This window comes from Gambusia affinis, linkage group LG12 (assembly GCF_019740435.1).
Source record: "Gambusia affinis linkage group LG12, SWU_Gaff_1.0, whole genome shotgun sequence".
NCBI classification, from domain to species: Eukaryota; Metazoa; Chordata; class Actinopteri; order Cyprinodontiformes; family Poeciliidae; genus Gambusia; species Gambusia affinis.
The window spans coordinates 22981702-23009606 of NC_057879.1; the positions used below are offsets into that span (position 1 = coordinate 22981702).

Consider the following 27905-nt stretch of genomic DNA (forward strand, 5'->3'; position numbering starts at 1 on the left):
TGCGTTCAGGAGCTGTCCTAAAACACGGAAAAAACAATTATTTGACAAATCGTTTATTTATTTGTTTATTGCATACTATTTATTAATGTTCAAGGGATTTTACCAAATAGTTTAGCAGATGGACATTGATATCAGTTATTTATTTTATTTTTTTTCTTTTTGCTATTCAGGTTAGGAAGCATAATATGTACACATTAATTCATAAACTGCATGTATGCATGTCATTAAGTTTTGAACATTTAATTTTTTTGTCACTTTACTTCCTCTGTATAATAAACTATTTAAAAACATAGATTTTTGTATGCATTTATTAATGTTCTCACTTTATAGTAAAAAACTTCAGTGTTTACATTTTGTGTCAATTTTCATCGATTTGTACCGTCGTTGGTTTTTTAATGTATTTTTCCCTTCATTTTTAATTTTGCACAATAAAAAGCTATTTGTTTACATGTATTTGTAGATCATTTTTATGCATATTTTTAGATTACGTTAAATGCTGTGAAAGTGCCTATAAATATACATTTTTATAGATAATGGTTATTATGTGCCGTTTGAACTGTTATAATGTACAAAAATATTATTGTTATTTTCTTTCAAAAATAAGTTACAAGCTATGAATTTACTAGTTCTTTTAGTGCCAGGAGTGACACTAAATAATGTAAATAATAGTTTAGCGTGGATGTTGTGTATAAATGTCTAAAATTTGTCTTCCCAAACAGTGAAATAATGTCATAATGTCAGTGAAATAATGATGCGGCTAGTCTGTACATGCACGCTGCCTGTCCATCCCATGTTCTCATGTTTACTAAGCTGTGTTTATCCCCATGCAGATTCCGACACCACCCAAAAGTGACTTCACCTGTGGATCTTTAAACAAACCCAAACACACCCACAGCGTTTCTCTGCCACAAAAGTATCTCGGTGAAACTTCTTGTTGCATAAGAAAAACACTTCCTGACCAGCAAAAGAGACCACTGACCAAACTTCTCTGTATTTCAAGTTTCTTACCTTCCATCAGGATGAAAAGATGATTAGAGAACTTTTGTTTCCTCTCTGGTTTCTGGCTGTGAACTCACCTGAGAGAAGAGCGTGGTCAAGTTTGGTGGCTACCTGTGTCTGCATGTGACTCATAAGTTTCACAGTAGTCATGATTTTCGCATGTGAATAGATGTCTAAAGTGACTATCTAAAATTAGAAAAGGGGGTGGGGGGGAGGTAGAAGTTGGAGTTGAAATGTTTGATAACCAGTGTGGAAAATCACTTGCTGCTTGTGTGCGCTGAATGTCACATGAGGAATTCCCAGAACATCATGTAGCTGAAAATCTTGTCCCACCACATTTTAGCTTCTCTACACATTGTGACTGTCTTTGTTGTCACATGTTCAGTCCAACAAAGTTAATTAAAAGCATGCAGCAAAAGTTTGTAAATTTAGTTTATTTCAAAACCAAGATAAAAAGAGAATTAGAAGGCAAAATATGTTGCATTCAAACACAATATACTAAAAAAGTTAAAGTGTAGCTTTATCTGAGTAGCATGTATTGCTGTGAGAAGTTTTATCTCTGGCATAAATGTCATAATTTTGGTTTACCAAGTCATTTTGTTAACGCTCTCTACAGAGTGCAATGGGAAAAAAAAACACACACCAATGTGTGTTTTTTCTCATCATGTGACACCAAGTTAAATTTAGTCACGCTTCTTGACAAAAGATTAAATATGGTTGTCTTTTGGCAAAAATCTAGTTTATCTTAAGCATAAACCACAAGTAGAGGGAATATTTTAATGTATCCTTCATCTATTACAAAACCAGTTTTGGTGACTGTTTGGAATCGCCATCCTGATGGACGAAAGTTGAATACAGGTTTCAAAAACACTCAGCAGGAAAATGGAAAATTTGTTCAACAGATTTAAAAAAAAAAACACTGATGGAAGACCTGTAGTCTACAGAGGGATGCATTAAAAATTCATATTCTTCTTCTTATTGTTTAGTATTCCTGTAAGATTAAAATCAACAGTCATAATGTTATGATGTAGGCTAATGATGCTAATGGTAGCAGCTACGTTACTCACCGTAAAGTAGCTTAAGATTGATGAAGCATCTGCTGTTGACATGTTGGTAAGGGAGGAACCAAATGAAAATGTTTAGCTTGTACCAGTGCATAAATTAAAATATATGCATGCACTGTAATTCCTTTAAATAATTTAAAAAGCTTGGGCTTTGCATGTACTTCTTTCCTCACAAAGATGTTTATAAAACAGACTGTAAGGCAGCTAATTTGGGATCAGAGATTATGGACAATGGGTTTGGGCCCCACACTATCTGATCTAGGACCTGCTTAATTAATTAATTTTTTTAATTAAAAAAAAAACAATAGACTTTTTCTGGCTGAATTAAACTAGATGAGGCATCAAAATGCTTGTTCAATAGCAAAACCTGCAAAAGTACAGACGTGGCGCCGCTAGTTGTTAGTTTTATAACAAAAATGTATTTAAACTCACATGGACAGTTTATTGCACGTAGAAGTATTTCAAATCCAGCCTTTATAGAACAAAATAGACCAATAAATAAACATTTGCTAACAACAGGCAACAGAGCAGCTGATACCAGAACCTAAAGAAGACCTTTAACTCTAAAGTAACAGTATAATTAGAGGGAAATATCATAATTTGCATACCTCATGTAGTGGACATATAACTGTCTGTTTGGTTTAAATTCGCTTAGTTAAAATGTACCAGTTAATTGATATTAAGCAATTCAATAAGACTGAGTTATATTTTTAAAAACTCACAGGCTTGAATTCAGTGATGGAAACCAGTGACATTCATAATCATTCATGGTGAGATTTACCAGCTAATGTTTCATTAAAAAGTCTGGAATAATAAGTTTTTGCTGAGATAAAAACAACGTTCATAGATTTATCCTCTTAAAATGACAACAGAAAACAGGAAGTGGCTAAGAACATGAACTAAACCAAATAAATGGTGTAAAAACTCTAAACTCTGATTCACATTTTAACAAAGTGCATTAAAATAAAGAATAATCTGTATTAACTGATTAGCAGTTAAGTTTTTGACTTCTTCATCCTGAATTTGTCTGCAAAGAAACAACATGTGACCTAATCTGTTAACGGTTTTGACCCCAAAATGTAACTTAAAACTGATAAAATAAGGAGGCAGATTTAAATGTCGCAAAACTCAGCAAAATGTTAAAGATTATTCAAAATATTTAGCTAGCAAGCTATTCAAGCCTGAAACAAATTTTCATCAATCCAGATTCATATCCACCACTTTCTATAAAACAAAATTTCACTACTTATAAAAATTACACCCAGTGACTGCAGCCACCGTTTTAAGACATCATTGAAAAAAAGGCACCCATCATCATCCTATTTAAAAAGAAAGGTCTGTAAAATATCACTATCGAATCAATTAAAACTTCAAATCTCACTTCTGAAACAAGACGCTTCACACAATGTGTTCTTCCAGATTTCCTCAGTGAACCGCAGTTTAAGGTTGGGTTCCTACTGACGTGGTGTTTTGATTAGAACGAGTAGGTTTCAATTTGACAGTCTCCTCAATGAAACTGGAGAGGAAACGGCAGCAGGAGGTTTTAAATAAGTTCAGAATGGGGAAAGTTTAAAGAGTCCTGTTAAAACTTTAACGTTTAACGCAGATTATAAAGTTATACAGTACAAAAATTAACAGCAATATTTCGGCATATTTAGTCTGTCATACAAAAAAAAAATTTTGTTCATTTTTCAAAGTCACATTTTCACCAAAATATTTATACATTTATAAATCTCATAGTTCCAAACAAAATATTTAATTCACAAGCTAAATATTTAGCACCAAAATTAATATTTATTTTCCAAACTAAACATTTAATTTCTAAACGAAATATTTATTTTTTAAACAAAATGGACATCTACTTTAGCTTGGACCAAAATATTTAGTCAGCAAGCTAAATAATGTTTAAGAAACCAGGCTAACGTGCCAACTAAATATTTAGGTTGCAAGATATTTCCAAACTAAGTATTTAGTTTTCTACCTAAGTATTTAGCTAACACCCTAGCCTGACCTGCTAACAAAATATTTATCTTAGTAGGCTACCATTTAATTACTCTGCTAACTAAAACACTTAGCTAGCAAACTAAATATTTAATTAGCAGATCAGGCTAGAGTACTAACTAAATATTTAAGTAGCAAGCTAAATATTTTGTCAGTTTGCATAACTAAGTATTTAATTAGCATCTGACTTGTGAACTAAGTATTTAGCCTAAGTCAATATTTAGTTTGTAACTGTATTATTTAAATGTAGAATAACATTGTCAAAATATGACTTTGAAAAATGAATCCCCAATTTTTCTCCTCTATGACTGGCTCAATAAACCAAAAATATTGTTGTTAATTCCTTACTGTAACATTTATAAGCAGCGCCCCATAATAATCTGTAGAAGTCAGACATATTCCCGGTTCTCAAGGTCCTTTTTTATAGCTTTTTTAATCCGGTCGATCTCATCCTCATCTGAACTCTCATCATGTTTCTCACTTGTCTCTTTCTTTTCGCCCGTGCCCTCTTTGTGAGAGGTCTGGCCACAGTCTGCGTTGCCTTCTGGTGTGGTCCTGTGCAGCTCCTCCCGGATGGTGTTCAGCTCCACCAGCCCGTCATGCAGCTGTGCCGTCACCTCCCTGATTTTGGCTGCAAACTCTGATTTTGCCCCTTTCTTCAGCTCCTTAGAGTCTTTAGCTACGAAGTAGATGTCCATCCCGACAAAGAGCCCTGTGAGGACTCCAGTGGCCATGCTGGCGATCTGGACCGCCCTGGCGGCCGTGCTCCCCGCCACGTTGGCGATCTGCACCACACGCATGATCTCGTTGGCGTTGATGAGGATGGCCTTCCCTGCCATGGCGCCGTCCTCGTAGAACTGACTGGTGAGCGCGGGAAAGTCCTGGTTGTACGCGGTTTTCTTCATCTTGATCAGGTCGAACTTGCGCAGGTTCTCTATTCCCTGCTTGATGAACTTCAGGCATTTATTGAGGTCGTCGATCTTCTCCTGGTAGTCCTCGACGATCTTCTCCACCTTCTTGCGGTCCAAAGAGTTGTTGACCTGGTTGGAGATGCCGGCCCCGGCCGAAGTCAACCCACCGGCCGTGGCGACACCTAAGCCGACGGCTGTGATAATCAGGGAGGTTCCCATGGTGAACGGAGCCAGGGCGAGGCCAGTGATGGTGGTGATGCCCCCGATGGCGCTGGTGGAGCCGCCGGTGATCTGTGCGATCTTTGTCTTCTTGTTGAATTTGTCCAGGCCGTCGGCGATGGTGTTGAGGTCGATGACGTGCTGCCAGAGGCTCTCGGCTCGCTCGGAGAACAGCTTGTTGAAAACTCGGATTCCCTTCTGGAGCTTTTCTGCAGTTACAGCGAAGGCCCTGACAAAGGAAAAGCTGATGTTAAAAACGTGACAACCAACAAATAGCATCATCTAATCTCTGTGAGTATATTTTTCTATTATAGATGGGAAATTTATCAAAATCTCTTTACTTATAGTTTACTTATTTTTAAAATTCGTTTTGTTTAGTCAGAAAGTCATTTTCTCCTGATTTTTACTGATACAAGTTAAGTTCTGCTATCTTGGCAGTTGGTGGTTACCATAGCGACCAGTAACGGCCAGCTCCTCCCCCTTTCTCTGTTGCAGTTTGTAACTCTGGTATGTAACAGGATCGGCTTGGTGTTTTCTAAACTAGTATAATACTTTAGCATGTATACATTTTTAATTTTGCCATGTTTCATTTAACTTATAGTTAATGTTGTGAATTTCAGCTTTTTCATTTTACAGCTGTTAACTGTTCTGTTAACTGTTGCTCTGTAGTTAGTTAAGTGTTATTTATTCTATTTATTCAATGTGTAGGGGCAAAAGCTGCAGGACTTGATGTTAACCACCAACTTGATGTTTATCTTGTTAGAATAAATACAGCGAGCCGGAGTGGGTCCGATGTTCTATGAAGATTACTGTATTTTTTTTAAACATGTTAAGACAGATTTTTAGGTTTTGTAGAAACTACAGAAGTAATTAACTTCCAGACTGTAAATAAATTCAGGAGCAGTTTATAATATAGTTTATCAGCATAATTATAGATAATAAGTGAACAATATTTGCAAAGCGTCACCCCAAAGTAGGGTGACCAGACGTCCTCTTTTTCCCGGACATATCCTACTTTTCAGACCTAAAAAAATGTCCGGGGGAATTTAAAAACCGTCCGGGATTTTGGTCAACTGCCTCAAAACACATTACATAGCTTACAGTGCATTGTGATCACATTGCCACTCCGTTCCACTACTCCATTCCAGGTTTCTTTGTATGGTAAATTAGTCTCGCCCTTCTCCCCAAATCCAATCACGTTGCATTATGTGTGCGAGTGTGAAAAGTAAAGATAGCTGAGTTGACTTGTACACCGGCCGCTAGGCTAGTTAAACCTTAAGTGTGACAGGCGATAGCACATGTGTGAAAAGATTGGACTGTTTGAAGGCAGGCACTAATGTGTCTGTGGCAAATTGTTCCACCAGTCCATGAGATCCTCCACATCCTAAAAGAGACAGATTTTTATTTACATACTTCTTGTTATTGTTGATTTGTAAAGCTGGTCAAAAAACAGACAGTTGGTCGCCTAATATCGCTTTTATTTAGTTGATTTCACAGTGAAAATGGTCACAGGATGCTGCACAAACAGACAAGGAGGCAAACCAAACTGGTCATTTTATTGGACAACTTTTAATGACTGTGGCGATGGACAGCAGCCATCAATCATAAGTACTGGTAACCCTCTATGCATTTGCAGATTTGCAGCAAATACTCTATACAAGGCTTGAAAATGAAGCTTCATATACTTTATAAGTAAGACTAGTAAGATGCAATCAAATATTGAATTTGGAGAAATTAGTAACAATGTACGAAATAAACTAATTAGCATCTAGACTTTTGTATGTTTTTAATGTTGCTCCGGTGTAACGGGAAACGCCGTTCATGACATACTGGTAGAAATCATGTGGTGTAAATTCAGGCAAATTTGATCAACTCAACAAACGTTTAAGTTTTCCTGCTATAATGAGAAAAAAACAACTTCAGCAAACAATCTCAGTCATTCTGTTCAATCCTCCTGTTCCTCACTTCCAAAATGCATCATGGTGCCTCAGGGTGATTACGTGATGTAATTGCAATGCTAGAAGGAGACTGGAGTTATTCTTGTATTTTAGAGATCAACAGGCTGAAACAAGATTCAAGATAAAATATTCAGCCAGGCTTATGGTTGAAGGTGAACTGGTGCTCATATCCAATAGTTGTTGGGCAGGTTGCCAGCACATAAACACTCACAGCTAAGGCCAATTTAAAATGATCAGTTAACTTAAGGATGTTTTCATATCTAATGGTCCAGTGGCCTCCTTTTGATTGGGGATCAAAATTGCAACATATTCTATATTTTCAGCTGCCGCGGTTCACTTTCACACTGCACTGTGTCAAACAAACAAAACCAATTGAAAAACCTGTTCATCTCCTCGCCTGTGGGGGCACTGCACCAAGAACCACCGAAGGAAATGACATAAAAACCTTTGAAGACACTGAGCGCAACTTTCGTATTCGCAAAAAGCAAACAAAAATGGAGTAGCATCAGATTTTAGCAGCTGTAGAATTCCTCTTTTTTCATTGGCTAGACTCAAGTTTGTTTTGGCTTGTTTTTGTTTTTGGGTCTGGGTCATTTACCCAGAATGCCCTGGTCTCCTGTCCGCTTGGTGTTCAGATATGCATTCGAAATGCACCAGAGTTCACTTCAACCGAACCGAGACCAAGGTTTTCAAGGTTTTAAGGTGAAACAGAGTTAATCCTCCTTGCAACCACAAAATGTTCAGTAAAATCAAAAATTACACCAATATAACAAAGATTTCAGAATCTCTTGAAACTCATATTGTCATAATTCTTAAAACAGTTGACTGCAAAGAGATATAAAGCAATATACAATAACTAATTACAAGTGTAAGAATGGCTAACAGGTTTGTTTACGGATATTAAAATTATGTATTGTTGGGACGAAACTGGAAAAGGGGCAAACAACGTCATAACCAACATATTTAGAAACCAACCTGGCCTTCATCTGGCCTTGAGGGCTCCATGCGGAAATCCTCCAGCTGGTCAAATAAAGACCTCTGGGGTCCTGCATTCTGAGAAAACAAGACAAAAACAAATTAAAACACGGGAATAAGCGTAACTTTATAAAACAATTCTGCACAGAAGAACAGTGACAGGTATGCTAAGTAGACATTTGTAAATTTAAAAACCAGCATGAAAGGAGTCATGGTTTCTTGGTTTCGCCATTTCTGCTCAGAGAAAAGGGAGGAAGTTTGAGTTACAGCAATTTTAATTCTGCAGACTGCTTTAGGCCGTTTGCAGAAGTAAAAAAAGGACCAAAAGCTTCCATGAAGCCGCTGAAAACAAGAAGCGGAAAAACAAGTCTGGGCACATTTGAGCCTAATCTTCTCATCTTCTCATGTTCATTGGCACGCACAAACACGTATGACGGTGTGGGGGTGGGTTTCATGTCAGCAGTGGCAGAGAGGAACAAAAAAAAAGAAAAACACATTGACAACAATAGTCTCTGTTGGGAACTGAGCATTTACTCTGGAGGCAAATTGTGTGATGGGAGAATAGGAGGTTGTTTTCAGGGTGGAGGAGGGTGGGAGTCAAGTGACTAAAACACAAAGAGTAAGACTGAAAAGAAACATATCATGTACTAAATACATGTACTTCAAATGTAGGTTTCATGCAATACAAAGGAAAAAGAGCAACAAACAAAAGATACACTGAAAACTGATTATTTTATAAAGGAAATATTTTCCACCTCTGCCTCAGCTCCGCCTGGTCTGTTCTTCTGAATGACTTTGGCCTGAAAACAAACAAAACAAACAGAAAATCATGTCCGTCGTAATGCTGATTTTGAAGTACAAAGTTTAGATTTATGGTCAGCCAATGGTTTTTAGACGGTGCAGACAGGTTATAGTGAATCGTCCACGATGTGCTGGACTAACCTCACCTAAATAACCTGACAACAGAAGAGTTTAAATCAACAACTAAATTAAAATACTCAAAACAATGCAGCAAGTATCAAAGTTTTTATGCAATCATAACCACTGAATTTATGATTGTATAAAAATGCTCCAGGCGTCACATGACCATCTTTACAGTCATGAGATCTCATCAATATTTTTGGAATAGGCCACATAGTGGTTTCAATCGGCAGCAGTTACTTATTGTTGTACAGAAACAGTTCAGAATATTTTAACCTGTTTGCACTGTGATTAGTACTTTGTTTTGTTTATTTGTATTTACTCAATTTTACAGCGTGTCACCTGAGGTATTACCAAGAATTACAGTCATAAATATACATGCAAATAAGCTGAAAAAACTTGAAACCTGAATAGCAAACTACTGGAATTGTTTATTGTGCAAATTACACACATAACCAAGGGACACCTGAAACATGCAAAGAACTGAAACCTGACGGGAAAAAAGTAAAAGGAATCTTAGAAGCACAAACTGCACAGAACTGAACTGAAAACCCGACATAAACCTTAATAAATATGTAAACTACATGGCAGAAAAGTACTGAATTCATGACATTCAAGCCACTGGAAACCTTAAACCAGACGATCTACTGGAAAGAAGACATAAAAACTCCTCAAAAACATGTCACACCAACTACTGGAAACCTAAAACACATTTTTCACAAACAAATGCTAGTTATTATAAAGTCAATTACTTCTTTGTTTGGTTTTAATATTCAACTGCCAACTTCTGTAAACTTGAGTCTGAATTATAAATGCAGCTGAAACTGTTGTCTGTAGTTTTAAACTAAATATATCAACCAGTTCCTTCAGAACTGCGTCCTACAGATGCATTGGTGCAAATAGATTATCTCAAACCTCTAACAGATAATTGTTCCCTCAGACCTCAAGATGTACTGCTAATAAGGCACAAAACGAAAGCTGCAGTAAAATCTATATGATGCAATGTTGTGTCCTACTTCTATTTTCGACCAAATTTTCAGACTAGTCAAAGAAACTGAAAGAAAGCCGTGATGATGAGTCAGCTTACCAAAGTACAGTTACCTAGAGTTGTGCAGAACGGCTTTTTAAATATACACTCTCCATTAATAATAAAAACTAAAGTGGATAATTTCTAATCAGAAATGTATGAAACTTTTGAATATGGACACAAACAGGTTTGAATAACTCCCATTTTTTTCCCTACCTTGATCTGAGGCATGAAAGGATTGTGCTTCTTTGGTTTCTTGACTTTGGGCTAAAAACAAACAAAAACAGGATCAGGCCATGTCTGTAAAACTAAAACACAAAGTTCCTGTTGCAGCTTTTAGAGTTAAATTAATATTTTTAAACCCAACCTTGTCCATATTCTCCTTGTCCCCATCTTCTTTAATTTCCTCTTTAATTGAAGACTCTTCCTTGTCTTTTAGTTCCTCATCATCAGATGCACCCTGAGAAAAAAGAGGTAAAGAAATTAGTAAAAAAAAATAACTGAAAGAAAACCATAATTATATGTTTGCCATTATGGCAAATTTACAGAAAAATGTTTTCTAAAAACTCTCTGAACAGAAAGAAAAATCATCTCCACCTTATTATTTTTAAAATTATTTTTAGATGGAAGAATTATGCAAGTCACATTTTGATATTTACCTTAGGCCGAGGCATGAAAGGATTGTGTTTCGGCTTCTTGAATTTGGGCTAAAAGAAGAAAAAAAGTTTTTATTTTATTTTTAATTGAAATACAGAAACACTCAATTTTCTGTTATTAGTCAAATTAACATTCATAAGCAGCAAAAAAAGGTCAAAAAACAAAACAGACCTTTTCTGGTTTTTCCTTATCATTTTTAATTTCCTCTTTAGACGATGACTCATCTTCATCCTTCAGCCCTTCATCATCAGACGCACCCTGACAATTACATGATTACAAAAACATGATTTTTAATGTCTGACATTTACTTTTCAGCTCTGGAACAAACTCCCTGAAAACCTGAGCTGTGCAGAAACTGATGCTTCCTTTAAATCAGCATTGAAAATCAGTTGGTTTACTGCCAATCTTGAACAAATAATCCAACTAATGAACTGTTTGATACATTTCTTATCTTTATTTTAACATCTATTTCTTCTTTACCTGTCTTTCACTTCCTTTAGTATTTTATTGCTGCCCTACAAAGCACTTTTTTGGTTATATTTTGCTCTGAACAGTAATAAATCTGATATTACAATACTATGCTCTTCCTCGTTTTAATCACTCGTTATATATGGATATAAACCAGCATTAGTTAAACAAAATTAAACCATGATTTGCTTAAATTTGTTTAACCTTAAGTTGCGACATGAAGACATTCTGTTGCTTTGTCTTCTTGACTTTGGGATAAAGAAAACAAAACAAGAAATAATTACTGTGTTGTTTTTAAACACAGAAATTATTCATTTGCAATGATTCGTCATGAACATTTTTTACCTGCCAAACAGGTAAAAAAACAACAAAATAAAACAGACCTTCTCTGGTTTCTCTTCCTCAACTTCTTTAATTTCCTCTCCTTCGTCTTTGAGCCCTTCATCATCAGATGCAGCCTGACAAAAAATAAAAAGTCGCAAGTAAAAACAGGGATTTAGCTGCTGCCCTTTACAGAAAATTATTAGATATCATTTAGTTGAATACTTAATATTTTCTACAGTTAATAGCTGTGTCATAAAGTCATGCATCAGCAAAGGAAGAACTGAAAGGAACCAGTGTTTGAATTACAAAATCAAATTTTAAAAAATATGGACTGATTAAAATTGTCTCCATCTGAATACATCAGTCAGATTTGTTCTAGCATAATGGGACATGTAGACATGCGAAGAAACAAGTTTGAACAAGTCAAATTTTTTAGCCTTACCTTGATCCGGGGCATGAAAGGATTGTGTTTCTTTGGCTTTTTCACTTTGGACTAAAAGCAAACAAACACAAAAGCTCTAAAACTCATATTCCCTTTAAATTAAATACAGAAATGTTCTACTCATAGTTGCTAGCTGAGTTAATATTTAACCTATGCCAAAAATTAACAAACATATCAGACCTTTTCTGGTTTCTCTTTGTCCTCATCTTTATCTTCCTCTTTGGGTAAAGACTCTTCATCTTTCAGCCCTTCATCATCGGACCCAGCCTTAAAATAAGCATTAACATTACAAAACACGAGGCAATACAAAATACAGAGTTCATGAGAACCAGGCTAGCTAGCTAGCGTATGCTTATGAGATAAAGATGGTTCAAATGCCAAAGAAAATTTTCTCAAATTGTATTTAAATATTCAGTTTTGGATTAATTAGTCAAAGTATATTACATTTTAAGGTAGACATGAATAAATGGCTGATTAAAAAAACGGTATGTCATTGCTTTAGTTCAAGAAGCTTTAAAGGAGATGCTCAATGCTAAAGCTAGCAACAGTTAGCTAGCGGCGCTGAGCTAACAGTGCTTTCCTTCTTTCCCTTTGATTATTTCTATAAAAATAACTAAAATCCTGCCATACAAACTTTAAAAGTGGCAGAAGATTCGTTCATAACACAGAGTTATTAGCTTTATTGCTAAATTTAAAGACTAATTACTTTCTATTTTCTAAATAAGAATCTCAAATGCAGATACAGTCGTGTAAAACCTTGATAGCCCCAAACTAATGCATAATTTTGAATAGTTTTGCAGTTGTAGGAAAATATGTATGGTTAGTTATGGCAATAATTGGTCATAAAAAATGTTCAAAGTGACTTCCTGCTGGCAGATACAGCACAGTAAAAAAGTATTTACTCCCTCACAAATGACTTACTTTAAACTAATATTAATCTCAAATAAAGATATGTGTACAAGCTATTCAAACATTATGTTTCTACCAGATGAATATCAGTGAAAAAGAACCTGCCTGACAACACAAAGTAGGTTAAAAAAATCTCAAAATGCAAAACTAATCTAAAGAAATTCAAAAACAAAGAAATCAGTCTGATTCCAAACCCAATTCTAAGGCTTTGGGATTCTACCAAATAAAACTAAGAGCCAGTTATTAAGATATCAAAATTAGAAGAAACCTGAAAGGAAAGTAAATTATGATTTATGAGACTCATTTATCAGAGAAATACAACTCCTTTCCCATTTAGTAGACTATAAATCCAATATAGACTTTAACTTGGTGGTTAGATTTATTTCAGTAATAAAATGCCTGAAGCTACAAAGGTATCATCATGAAGTGGCTAAATTGCCACAAATGACCATAAATTAGCTTGAATCTATGCAGACAGCAAATATGCCACTTTACAGGCCAGATTTTACTTTTACACCCAAAATTAGAGGCATTTCTAACCAGTGTTGAATTTATTTTACCTTGAATCCGACTTGTGGTAGGAGTCCATGATGATGCTTCTGATTTTTAACCTTGGCCTAAAAAGGAAACATGCACAGCCATTATATGTTGGTCCAAGTCACACAAGAAACCTGAAAAACTACATTTCACTGAAACTGCTGCTGTTTATCCTTGAATGAATGATTGCTATCTGAGTCAAACATGCTCCAGTTTTTTAGCTTGGACTACAAACTCATCAGGAAACATCGTCCACATGCAATTATGCGCCTGTATATTCCCTCAAATGTCCTGTCCTACTTTCTGCTTTTGACTCAGATTTCCCGGTTTTAAAATCCATATTATATCCCTTAAAAATCAGCTGAAAACTCACATGCTCATGCTCGAAAAATCAAAAACAAAGAGTCCAAAGTTTTTACACAAGCAATTTAATATGAACAGATAAATCAAACCAAGTACTTTGTCTTGTTTTTACTGCAAACATTTTAGTACACTGGAAATAAAACAAAACTAACTTGTAAGTAACTTTTCAGCAAAATATAGGTGCTTCATTAAGTCAATAATTACTTAATATTGATCTGAAAACACTAGTTATTGCAGATTATTTCACTTATAATGTGGTAAAATGTCTTTGAAGTGAAAAAAATCTGCTAATGCAACTAGTGTCTTTTTGTAAATTCAATATAAGAAATTATTTACTCAAAACAAGCACCTATTTCTTGCTGAAATGTTACGTGTAAGTTAGTTTTGTCTTATTCCAAGTGCCCAAAGACATTGGCACTAGAAACTAGACAATAATCCTCAGTTAGATTTTGTTTATGCAGTGTAACAAAGAGCTTGCAGGAACTCCCTCTGACAACAGCCTGAGGGAGTCACATGTATTTTGCATGGGTTTGGCATGATGCAGACGATAAGGAAGCAGGAACTGAAAGAGTTAGATCATAACTGAACGGCAACGGCAAATACTCGACATATTAATTTCATACAGTGACAGCAGGAACACTGCAGAAGAAAAATATATTTCATACAGTTCATAAAAGTTTTGGATTATTTTGTTTGTTTGGGCAACAAGGTTCAAACCGAAACTGATGATTCACTCACTGGTTTGGTCCCATTTGATTCTTCTCCGTTGGCTTCTTCTCCTGATTGGCTCTGCTGTGAATTTATAAAATAAAATAAGAAATTTAGCTCATTTAAAAAAAATCTGGAAACAATTTTTACATTTGATAAAACTACATCTCTTTCTGAAATATGGTCTTATCAGTGGAGCTTCAGCAGACATTTATTTTCTTTCCGCACATAAAAACAAAACATTTAGATGCACCTGATCAGTTTTGAATCAGATTTGTGCTCTCTCTAAAGTTTTCACCTCCCAACACCAACAGTAGCCAACTCCAATTTTTCCCCTGCATTAATCTAATATTTAATATCTGCATTAATTTAGAAGATATTAAAGTATTTTTTCTAACCTTCCTGCCATGAAATGTTGATAAAAATCTACTTTAGAAGCAGGTGTAATAAGCTGCAGGTACGAAATACAGCAATCACTGTAAAACATGACTTTGCAGATTTAAAAAACAACAAAAATAATTTGGCATTATCAGTTTAAACGATCTTTAGCATCTCATATTGAACAGCTCCAGATATTTCCTTATCCATCTTATTTCATGAGGTTAAAAGTTCATATGGAGAAAATTAGCTACTCTGCTGCATCATGTGCAGCCTTCCTATTATCTGCTGAAAATTGTGTTCTCTCTTCCAGTCTGAGTAAATAAATAGTTAATATGCAGAGGAAGTAATTTAGCTTTTTGATTCAGGTGTGTTTGAGCTGGAAGGCATCCAAAGATTGCAGGGCAGAACTACTTCACTGGAAATTCAGAATATTGTCGTACAGCAAAGTTTCTTTTAATATCTAGCCTTCTGTAACTACAGGTTCGCCATCTTTAAGTCAATGAAAAAGCCCCAAAATAATACAGATGAAAAAAGTGTTTATTCATGTAATATAAGCACTTCATAAATTATTAATAACTGTTTATTATCCATTAATTAAGGCTGAGAAGGAGACAATATGCTAAACATTTTTACCAATGCTTACAAAGTAATCTGAAATGTTTAGATAAGTAGATAAAATATATAGATGAACAGATTTGGCTCAGTATTTCGCAAGAAACTAGTAGATTTTGTCTCTTCTCCAGCCTTAATTAATGCATAATAAACAGTTATTGCTCTATAAAGTGTTCAGAGATGATTTAAGAATATTTCTATTAACTATTTATTATGCATCTACAAGGGGAGCCTCATTATAAAGTTTACCTAAAGTCTTTTATATGAGGTTAAAAAATGTTACATAAGTGTAAAAAAACAGCTTGGTTTTATTTTCACCAGTCAGAATGAAACCAAAGAGAGAAATAATCAGATATTTTTATGTTCTGTACAAACCTCTTGCTTGTCTTTCTTGCGATGTCTGACAGTTTTGCTCATTTCCTGAAATGTAACCACAGCAGTTTTCTTAAACTAAGATATGCTGCAGTTTCAACAGATGGCACATAAAAAATAAAACTATAACCAAAGTAAGAGCAGATTTTTCACCTCCTCTGATGGTCTGGGTGGAACAACGGGAGGCTGTGAAGGTTTTCCTTTCTTCTCTCTAGGGAGTTTTTCCTTCTGCAGAGAAAAATGAAATTGTTACTCACATTATTTAAAAAAGAGCAATGCACAAGTTTAGATAGGAAACAAAAAGCACCTTCTCCTCTGGTTTTGGTTTTTCCATGTCATGCATGGATGTCGTCTTCATCGCCTGGAGTCCCAGCACAGATTTAAAGCAGAACCGAGAATGTTTTTCATAAGAACCACATGTAAATATTTACGGCTGCAAACAAACCTCTGCTCTTGGTCTGCGTAGGACTGGAGGAGTTTCACCCTTTTCCTTCCTTTCTGTCTGGATCAAATTACTCTTGACCTGCCAAGGACAAAAACACAAAGTAAACGGTTTAGTGTCCCAGAACAGGAGGTGAAGATTTAATAGCCGTCAGGAGTGAAATGAGAGTGACGCAGCAGGAAGTGTGGAGGAGGAGGAGGAGCTTCAGTTTGGAGGGTATTTTTGTAAGAAGTTGATCGGCTCCACATGCTTGTTTGTGGTCATCGATTAGTTGTGACCGAAGGAAAAAATAGGCTCACCAGATCCGCCTTGTTTTCCGACTGCTTCCCGTTCTCCGCAGAGGTCTGCGTGACCTCAGTGTCCTTCTGAGCAGAGGACAAAAAGACATTTGTTGTTGTTTTTTTCCACTGCGTTTCACTGAAATGCTGTCATAGCTTCTATTTAAGCTGGTGATTTATCATTTAATTTAACATTTTTTGTTGTTTTTAATAGAAAAGGACATTTAATTTCTCTCAGCTGCAGAGAAATAGATCACAGACTTTCTACTGATCTAAAGTGAACATAGAATCAAACGTTATATTTCCTATTTGAAGAGTTGTGGTGTAAAGTCTGTTTCTATGTACTCAGAATGTACATAGTAAGTAGATAATATTGTCCCTTTTAAAGGGGCAATGTTTTGTATTTTGCAGGAACATTTTGCCATTTTATAGCACAATCAAGTAACTATTTTACTTTCAGTTGTTATAAAAATGCTATATCTTTCAAATGTAACTTTGTATTTTAATGCCTTGAAATTGGGCCTCTGTCTCTTTAAAACTCCTTTTCTTTCTGAACCTCCACCTTCAGGTAGTCATCACAACATGGCTCCTCTATTAACCCTTTAACAACATTTCTACCAGCATCTCACCGAGACGCAGCTATAATTTTGTAACATTACAACTTTACTCTCACAGAAAACTACAACTTCATTCATGTTTTCTCTCGCAATATTACAGCTTTAATCTGGTACAAGTTTGTTCTCATAATATGACTTATTCTCACAATTTTATCACTCTATGCTCCTAATTTTATGATTTGTTTTATTAAAATGGTGATAATACTCTGTCATAGAAAATACACAAAGCATGGCAGCAACATAGAAATGACAGCATCTTATCCTACATAAAGGGTTTTTCCTTTCTTCATGTTTACATTCAGGTAATAAAAAAGAAAACAAGCAATGGCGATAAATGTAGCAAGAAGCAGCAGCTTTATGATGCAAAACTTTCAGAATAAGCATCGATCATCATCAGCCAGACTTTCCCAGCCCTGATTTTCCCTCAACGCCACCAGCACATTTATGCACAATCAGGATAGTTACTTTAGCTGCAGAGCGGAACGGATTCAGTTTGTTCATGGCTTCAACCATGGTGCTCTGGGGAGGGAAACATTAAAAATGACGCACAAAAGTTACTCTGACATCCTGTTGACAGCTGCAAAGCAGAGGAGTTTAAAACAGTTATAAAGTTTTATTAAAACAGATTATCCAGGAGTTCTTAATAAAGGGGAAAGATCTCTGTGAAAAAGGATTATTTGTAATAATAAATACTTTCTATTGAGAAAAAAAAAACAATAAAAATGGACATGTACCTGTTTGTTAATTGATGACTTCTCGCTGCTCAGAGTTTGATCTTCATCGTCGGATCCCGTCTGGTTCTCCTGCTGAATTCAAAAAGACAATAAAATAAAATAAAAACAGTTTAAGATGGAGAGATAAAACACAATCTGAAATTTAAATCACACACTTTTTGTGCAGCTCTGAATGGATTCAGCTTCGTCATGGCCCCAACCAGCTTGCTCTGGAAAAGAAAAGAGAAATACGTACATGACCAAAAACATAAGTTTAAATTCACATTTAAACTTTAACAAACCTGCTTGTGACTGTGCTGATTTTCTCCGTCTCCTTCTGCTGTTTCCTCATCACCAGCCGCTGAGCTTTTCTCCTGCAGAGGCAGCCATTTTAGTTTCAAACAAAACAAGAATTAAAAAATGCAGATCGATCTTTACACTAGATGATAGAAGGTATTCCAGCACTCTTCACTTTTTATCCTCTTACAACTACAAATTCAAAGTATTTTAACTGGATTTTGTATAAAGTAGTGCAGGATTTGTTTTTTTATTTTGTGGGTTTCAAACATGCTGTCACCTGTTTCTCACTGTAGAACGTGGTCTTCATCACCGCACTGAAACCACTCTGGAAAAATCAAGAATTTATTCAACAAAACTCTTAAAATGCTGCAAAAAAGTTCAAATTAAAAAAAAACTAAAAACAATTTAAAGGAGTCTCACTTTTTTTGTTTTAGGTTTCAGAGCAGCAGAGCTGATTTCATCTCGGTCTCCAACGTTTTCCGTTTTTTCCTTTTCCTAAAATAAAATCCAAAGTGATGTTACCAGTCAGGAAGGATCACAAGAAGTTTAATTTATATAAAGTTCATGTTATTCATGCGGGAAAATGACCTGAGCCGACGAGGTGAAGGGATTCTTCAGGATCTTGGCTGCCACTCCACCCTGGCAGAAAATGAGTGATGATGAGTTTATATACTATTAAATGGCCATTTATTACTTAAGTTTGTTTTTTTTTAAATCAATCTTCTATGTTCTCCAATTTTCCAAACTCAAATTTCTTGTTTTTTTCCCTTCAACTTTTTAAGTACAACATATTAACCTAGATGGGAATCGTTACGTTCTACAAATCATTAAACAAATCCATAGTGATCTTAACCTTTAGTTTGTGTGATAAAGGGACATTTTTACAGTTTTCTGACATTTGAACAAAATTTAATTAACTTAATTTTAAAATTTAAGCTTAAAATTGGAAAATATGGACTAGATTTACATGTTAATTATTGCTTCTTTTTGTGTCAAATTTATTTTGCTCGTAAAACTTCAGAAATAAAAACAGAAGTGACCATTCTTTGTTTGGGAACTAACCAAGCCAATGTTCAAGTTTTTAATTAGTTCACATTTATACATTAGATGTGAAATTAAAGTGAAATTATTAAAATATCAGACAAAAACTCAAGTTATGATGTTGCAAATCAATGAGAAAATGTAATTTAAATACCAAAATCAATGAAAAAAGTGCTTAATTTTTTTCCTTTAAGATTTTATAATAAGTAATAAACTCTAAAAATTCAAACATTTTCCCACGTTTGTTGGAAAAATGGTAAAAAAATCACCTTTAAGTATAATAAAAATGACTTAAATTTTATAATTTACCTTTGAAGGTTTCTCTGAGAGATTAACCGAGAGTTCCTCATCCACAGACAAATCATCCTGCACCAAGAAAAACAAGTTGAAATTCACTAAACAACCTGGAAAAATGACTTTGTTTAATAAAACTATTTTAACAACTGATGACAGAGTTAATGTAACGCTTTGGAAACAGGTTAACCGTAACCAGATTAAATGGTCACTAGATCAACAAACTAACTCTACTGGTTTCCTGACTGGTAACTCGTTTAGCTGGGCGTGGCATCACTCCTAAATTAGAGTTCTGACATTTTTTGGTAACTGAAATGTGTCAGTAATATTTTCTTTGATCTAAAGTTGGAACCAAATTTCACATCTTATGAACGGTATTTACCTGAGACTGAGACCTTGCAACTTTTTTCTTGAACATGCCACCAAAGAATCCTTTTTCCTGAAAAACAACAAACTAAATCAATCCTTCAGCAACTCACCTTTGTGACCGATAAAGACCGATGCTTCTGCGTCTGGATTTATCAGATAGAAACTTCACCTTGGTGTGATTTTCAGACAGATTCTCACTACTTTCAGAAACCTCACTGGCTGCTGTTAAATCCTCCTGAGGGTAAGACAGAAATATTGATCATTTATTATCAAGAATAATATTGCAGAAGCAAGATGCGTTAAAAGTTACTGCTCCCACCTGAGAGGGCGCTCTTGCTCCAAAAGGGTTTTTAAAGATTGCACCAAACCCGCTTGACTCCTGAAGACAGAAATTTAGATTTTTAACACATTCTGAACATTTAAATTAATCTGCTTTTAGTTTGAAATTGTTTTTACTTTTGTCTTGGAAAGACTGTCGCTGCTTTTCGAGAGCTCGCTTTGAGCAGACAAATCTTCCTAAAGGAACATTTTAAAAATAATTAACCAACCTACATTCATCTGAATAACATTATAAGAGAAAATAGATGCATAATAAGTACCTTTGAAGCTGCTCTCATCCCGTTAAATTTAGGAGACTTTTTCACCTTCCGTGCTGACTCCTTTGGACAAAAACACCATAAAAGAGTTAATACAACCAGAACATTGGCTTAGGTTGCTATGTTTTACAGTGAAAATAACAGAGGCTTTTTTTTCCAACTGTTGCAGCAGTCGGATAGATGGGCAGAGATGTGCTGATTCAGCGCTTCTTCCAAATCGCTGATGCTGGCACATTTGATCTCACGAAAACAAAAAGAGGCGCCGCTCACAGCTGGATAACAAAATATATCTGGATACCTGGTACACAAACCTTAATATTGGTGAGATTAGATTATTATATAATGATTAAAAACACTGTAGATGGCTGAGGACAGCAGTGGAAACAGCAGTAAACAACTGAAATCAGTGATGTTCCCATCTAGATATATTGTAAGTAATGGAGGTCTTTTGATTATCTACATTTCCCCTAAAGATTTAACTGTTTTTCACCCTTTATAACGATGTATAATGCTGTGTATAGTGCGCTCAAATATTCCTGTACATCTTTTTAGAGAGCTGCTGAAACACTGTTCCTTAAAACTGATGATGTTCAAATCAAAGTGGAAAGTTTCTGAAGCAGGGGAAGTTTTTCTTTAAATTTTGTCTGAAGACGATAAATCTGAACGATGACAAAATACTTTGTGAGCAAAAGTATCAATGAGCCACAGCAGTTTTGTGAAATACGCTGATTTTAACACAGTGGAAAAACAACAAAAACTTTATCAAAAACAAAATAAAGTTTTTTAAAATTAAGCAAATTTATTTTCTTAATTTATTTATTTTTTATTTATTTATTTTTTCTGCTCGTCTGGCAGATTTGTTTGTCTTCTTAAATATTCCTTTAAACATTCCTCCTTTCTCCTGTAATGGTAACAACTGCGTCAGTTTAAATCCAAGAAACAATGATTTGATTCAGACATTAAAATGCTCAAATTGCTCACCCTGCTGCTGCTCTCTGAGAGACTGTCGCTGCTTAATTAATATTTATACCAACAAGAATAGTAAAGATGTTCTTAATATGTCTGAACTTGCTCTTATAATCTCAGTATGGATGCAGTAACATGAAAATTTAGACGGAGGAAGCTTTTCCTTTAACAGAAACCACAAGAAAATACTTGATAAGTGAAATTATCAACAAGACATATCAAAATTGAGTGAAAACATGCTAGCATTAACATAGCATTTCACTAAAGTCCTCAGGATAAAAAAAAAATTCAGCAAAACAGGAGTATGACTGATCCATTCAGATAAATTAAATTTCTACCTGGACAGTCTAGTCTTAAAATTTGAATTGCGTTTTTTTATAAGATAATTAAATGCTGAATAAAAAGAAAAATCATAAATTGATGTGATGAAACTCACCTTCGTGTTGGTGCTTCCAGAGTGGTTTTCATCTTGAGCTGAAAAGTCCAGGAGATCCTGGATAAAACATGGTAACATGGCATTATTTTACTGAACACAGAAATGTAGTTGATGTCATTTTCACTGTTTGTTTTAATGAAGAGTAAAAGTTGTTCACCTGAGACGGCCTGCGGGTGTGTCCTGGTCGGGGCGATCGCTTCAGTATTCCACCAAACATTCCTGATTTATCCTTAAATGGGAAAAAGGTTTTGAATTTCCAGCTTGTTTGTATGAAAATTAATAAATAAATATAAGAAAACAATACCTTTGATGATTTATTGTCTGCTAAGCTGTCACTGCTGGCAGACAACTCAGGGTGTTGTGAGGAAATCAAAACCTCCTGGGAGAAAAACAAAGGTAAAATTTCTCACTGTTCCATATTAGCATCTATTAAAAAAATAAATTTTAAAAGCAAACCATGCCAAAGTTGTCTACCTTCTTTATTTTTGTTTTATAACTCACATTTATAAGGACTAGCATCACTAATGTCAACGTTATAAATGCATCTTTACCATTAATTTATCTCCGTCCAACATGAAAAGACTGTTAGTACCAACACATTTAGTCATTATCAAGAGCCTGTACTGCTGCTCTGAGTAAAAGTGAAAAAGTGAAAACAAACTTGAGGCTCGTCTTTGGCAGATTTGTTTGTCTTCTTAAATATTGCTTTAACCATTCCTCCTTTCTCCTGTAATGGTAACAACTGCGTCAGTTTAAATCCAAGAAACAATGATTTGATTCAGACATTAAAACGCTCAAATTGCTCACCCTGCTGCTGCTCTCTGAGAGACTGTCGCTGCTTGCAGAGAGTTCACCGTTCGCTGATAAGCTGTCCTGTGAAGTTAAAACAATGCTTATTTATACCAACAAGAATAGTAAAGATGTTCTTAATATGTCTGAACTTGCTCTTATAATCTCAGTATGGATGCAGTAACATGAAAATTTAGACGGAGGAAGCTTTTCCTTTAACAGAAACCACAAGAAAATACTTGATAAGTGAAATTATCAACAAGACCTATCAAAATTGAGTGAAAACATGCTAGCATTAACATAGCATTTCACTAAAGTCCTCAGGATAAAAAAAAATTCAGCAAAACAGGAGTATGACTTGATCCATTCAGATAAATTAAATTTCTACCTGGACAGTCTAGTCTTAAAATTTGAATTGCGTTTTTTTTTTATAAGATAATTAAATGCTGAATAAAAAGAAAAATCATAAATCGATGTGATGAAACTCACCTTCGTGTTGGTGCTTTCAGAGTGGTTTTCATCACAACCTGGAAAGTCTAAGACATCCTGGAGAAAACACAGTAACATAATTATTTTACTGCACACAGATGTAGTTGACGTCATTACCACCTTTTTTTATTCTAAGGGAAAGTAAAAGTTGTTCACCTGAGACGGCCAGCGGGTGTGTCCTGGTCGGGGTGATCTCTTCAGTATTCCACCAAACATTCCTGATTTATCCTTAAGGAGAAAACGAGATAGATGTCTAGTATAAAAATAAATTAATATAAAATAACTTATGTATAACAAAAGCAGTACCTTAGATGATTTATTGTCTGTTAAGCTGTCACTGCTGGCAGACAACTCAGGGTGGTGTGAGGAAATTGAAGCCTCCTGGCAGAAAAACAAGGGTTAAAAGTCTCATTGTAACAGGGTACAATCTAATAAAAAATACATTTAAATAGAAAACAAATATTTATTTTTCAAGAAAAACTGCCAAACTTTTACATCTATTTTAATTGTGTGACACGTCTCACATTTATGAAGACTATTATCACTTAGTTTTCGTATCAGCATGTTGTTCAGCAATCTAGTAGAGCCATTTATTTGTCGAAAAAAATATGCTGCTAAAAGTTGAAGGATGCTAGCTCTCGAGGACAGAAGTTAGCATAGTACTGTCAACGGGTTTCAGGATGGTTATTTTTCTACTTTTTAATGCTTTAAATTAGGATTCAAACCTTAATATGGTTATTTCAATTTATTATTGTCATGGAGTTTAACATGTTAACAATTTTAACACACGTATTTGCATTTTTTTAATGTAGGAAAGTTCCAACCCGGAACCTTGGTATTCGCGTGTTTCGGTACGCCCGTAAATCTGACGCACAAGGGGCATCCCCTAACAAAATCGCAATCTCTTAGCTGAGGGTTAATTTCTGCTTCAAAACTTATCTGATGGGACGTTGGGAAAGACTATTGTTGTGTTCATGTTGTGCTAAAAAGAGTTAGCATGTCATCGAAGCTATTCAAGCCTAAAGTAGCATCTCAATGCTAAACAGGTTTAAGCAAACAGACGTCCTTATCCCTCATCCTGGACTGTGGATGTTGATGTCAACATCCACAGTCCAGGTTTCTAAAGTATTTTCCCAAAGAAGTTGCATGAATAATTAGGGTTCTAGAAACACATAATAGCACTTTGCACCAATCTGACAATAGAATAACCTATTAAACAGAATTAAAAACAATAAATATAGCTCATATGTCTATTTATTCAACAATTTAGCAGCAAAAATGATCTTCTGAATTGAAAATGTTGTTAAATAGTTGTTGATTGAAACGTTAGTAATTATTACAGACCAAGCAATTAATGACCACTAGTTTAAACACAAAAACATCTGAATAATACCCATAGAAATTTGTGACAAAATGTGAAAATTTCGAGGCATTCCAGGCAGAAATTATTAAAACATGCAAAGTTAAATCAAAGACAAAGTTATTAAGTAGAACATGTTACTTGTGCTTTTGGAGATGGTTGTGCAGTCTTGGATGATTTCCTGAACACCCCACTGAACAACGTGGCTTTATGCTGGAAGCAAAAGGAAGAGCAGAGAAACCCACTCACTGATTCTGCAGTGTGTTTATAATAAGCAGAATGTGATTTAAAGCACCACCTTCATAATGTGCTTTCATGTTCAAACGGCAAGTCCAGACCTGAGTTTCATGTCTAATCTTGAAGATCAGATGGCAGTAAAACATTGCTATGTTTAACGTCCTGAGTGAAATAATTGCATTACCTCTTTTTTTAAAAGCAAACAGTGCAGAATGTCAGAATGGCTTCATGTTCTTAATGAGAAATTCCAGTTAATTACTATTCCTATTGATCTCAGAGTGTTGTTTAAAAGGTCAATATTATGTTTTTCTATTAGCACAATCAAGTAAGTGAGTTGTAATAAAAAATGCTGTATATTTAAAAATGAAAAATGAAAGAAACTTGAGTTCCCAATTTAACATCTTGAAATTGGGTCTCTGTCTCTTTAAGAAACTCCTGCTCTTACCGACACGCCACCTTTGGCATGTCATCTCAAGCATGCTACTCCATTATGCTGTTTACAACCATTCTTAGGAACACTGGACTGAGAAGTAGTTTAAATGATGAGCTCAGCAGACACCAGATGTTTGCTAATTGCTGCTGCCACTAGTCTGGAGGTGCTGAGTGGAGGGCATTGAGGAGGATGGGTACTCTGTGAGGCGAAAGCTTAACTGCAGTGAAAATAGGGATCTCTTGGTGAGAACAAGCTTTTAGATAAACCTGAATGGATGCCATGGAAGATTAAAGGATTTAACAAACATTCAAGAAAGAGTCAAAGCAACATAAGTATGTTTTTGATGTGGTAATTACAATATATAATGTGATGTAAAGCTCAAAAGGTTGACTTTACATAACAGTGCCCCTTTTAAAGAGAGGAAAAAATGAACTGGGAGTTTATATATATAAATGTGGGTGCAAGTTTGAAACCAAATCTCTCAATTTTCCAAACTCTCTGTTATAATCCACACATATGGCCTTCATATATAATTATAATTATAATTCTAAAAAATTAGCTTCCTCTATAGCAGTGGTGCCCAAAGGTTTTCCCCATAAGGACCTAAGTGTGAACCACAGAATAACTTTGGGCCACAAATCTTTCCATCATCTTTTATTTAATCCAGGGTTGTGACCATAAATCAGCCGGTAAATTGAGAGATTTGCCTTTTGGCTAAGCTGTCTCTACACCACAACAGATCATCACAGCACCTGAATCACAGCAGATGTTACAGGAATCTCAGTTTCCTGCTCAATTTTTCCTTAATTTGTGAAAAATACCTAAATACTTCATTAAAAAACATAAATATTTATAAAGATTTCTTTTGAACGTGCTCATTAATAAGCATGTGTTTTAATGAAAAGAATAAGGTAGTGTTATTTTTGTAGATATCGGGTCTTTAAATGAGTCACTGTGGATTCAAAACAAAAAAATTTATGATATTTATGAAATTTTATTTCTAAGACTAACTTGAGAGAACAGCAAATAGAAAATAGAAAACAAATAAAATAATATAAACAAAAAAAGGGCTTGTCCACCCAGGGTGACAGTTATGCAAGAGCCGTCCCTGGCTGCAATGCTTTGAAACAAAGCAAACGTTTAAGAAGAGGATTTCTTTACTGATTCCACCATTTTTTATCCGAACCCCATGGGATTCTGTTACCAGTTAATTCCGGGTCTCGATCAGGTTAAATAAAAGAAAAACGCTTCCTTATGAATCCAGGAACCTGGAAAAGTTAACTTACAACACAAACAGTTACTCACAGCAACAGATCCTCCATCTTCGCACTCCAAGTCCAGATCCAGTTGATCATATCGATCCTGTCAGACAGTGATGAGGGTAAATCAGCTTCAAGGGCAAAAATTTTAATAACTAATCAGCCGGTATGAGCAACATCTAAAAACATGTGATCTTTAACGTACCATTAACCCTCCTAATCGGTTTCAAATCCCTCCGTTCAGGTGAATAAAATTAATCTAAAAAAATATCCAATCTGTGAATTTAAAATAATAAAAATAAATCTGTGGGAATGTGAGGGGGTTGTCTTCAGAAAGGATTTTTTCCTGAGTCGGACGTCCTTCAAACTGGAGGATCCCGTTTAGTTTAGTTTCTGTCACCTGTGAGCTGTGGTCCAGGAGAGAGGGGCGTGTCAGTCTCGCCTGGAAAAGGTGGTGCTGCGTTTGAGAACGACTCGGAAAACTAAGCGTCGTTCAAAAACTAAATCCACCTATCTATCAGCATTTTGTGTATTTTACAGATAAATCTGTAGAACAATTTAATAAATAATAAAGGAACGGGGTTCCAAATAATAAACAACGTAGTCTTTAGAAAACTGCAATAAAATCTTACATTTTGAAATGCTGAACTGTGAAAATTAAATTTCAGTCGTTAAAACAGAACCCAAGGACAACATAAAAATATAAAATATCCAACACTAGAAAATATTCTTTGACTGAGTATTTTATTCAAGTGTACTATGCTTCTTTTACACTGAAAATAAGGCAGTGTACTTAAAGTTTACTGTTTATGGGTTTTATTTACTTAGTAGCATAGTGAAGTATACTTGGCTCACAGAAAAGTATCAAGATAATTCAGTATATAATAGTATACTGCAAGCAATTTGCTAAATAGGCTTAAAAGTATGCTTTTAACAATTAAGTAAAATACCAAAAATACAGATATAACAATTCATAAAAATGTACTTAAAGTCTGCTTATACTAAACTGGGACTTATGGGATACAATAGATGTTTAAAATGTGAACCACGAGTATATACCTAGTACTTTAGCAGTCTACTTGCATACTTAAACCTTTACTATTGTAAACATAAATAAATAAATAAAATAAACACACACACACACACACATATATATATATATATAATAAACCTACGATTTTGCTTTTTAACATTCTAGAACTATAAACCTATCTTCTGATACAGCAACACATTTTTCTGCCAATTTACAGATTAAATTATATTAAATTATATTGATCAGAACATGAGATATTTCTTTGAATTCATCCGTTTACTGCCTGGTGTTATTACTGTACTTCAGCGCCTCTAGTGGTAGAAACAAGTACTACAAAAACAAAGAAAAAACTACCGGTAGTCTCAAAATTCAGCCTCCTCCCATTTAAATCTCAAAGAACTTTGA

At 35.0% G+C, this 27905-nt stretch overlaps 1 protein-coding gene across 1 annotated transcript; it reads right to left on the minus strand.

Moving 5' to 3' along the window:
- Positions 1-2491: 2491 nt before the first annotated feature.
- On the minus strand, positions 2492-26859 carry LOC122841393 (titin-like). The gene is made up of 39 exons (XM_044134666.1): positions 26673-26859; positions 26514-26570; positions 24680-24751; positions 23485-23559; positions 23335-23406; positions 23179-23235; positions 22708-22773; positions 20502-20561; positions 20359-20418; positions 20222-20281; positions 20072-20137; positions 19916-19972; positions 19549-19605; positions 18787-18837; positions 18619-18693; positions 18476-18523; positions 18201-18272; positions 18075-18128; positions 17920-17991; positions 17651-17704; positions 16590-16655; positions 16294-16371; positions 16156-16209; positions 16002-16076; positions 15852-15896; positions 14514-14567; positions 13436-13492; positions 12147-12233; positions 11967-12017; positions 11584-11658; positions 10904-10990; positions 10735-10782; positions 10443-10535; positions 10292-10342; positions 8883-8927; positions 8128-8205; positions 6529-6578; positions 6070-6076; positions 2492-5476 (listed from the first exon to the last, which is right to left on the minus strand). The coding sequence occupies exons 1-39, from the start codon at positions 26673-26675 to the stop codon at positions 4454-4456; spliced, it is 3312 nt and encodes a 1103-aa protein (XP_043990601.1). The 5' UTR covers positions 26676-26859; the 3' UTR covers positions 2492-4453.
- Positions 26860-27905: the final 1046 nt, after the last annotated feature.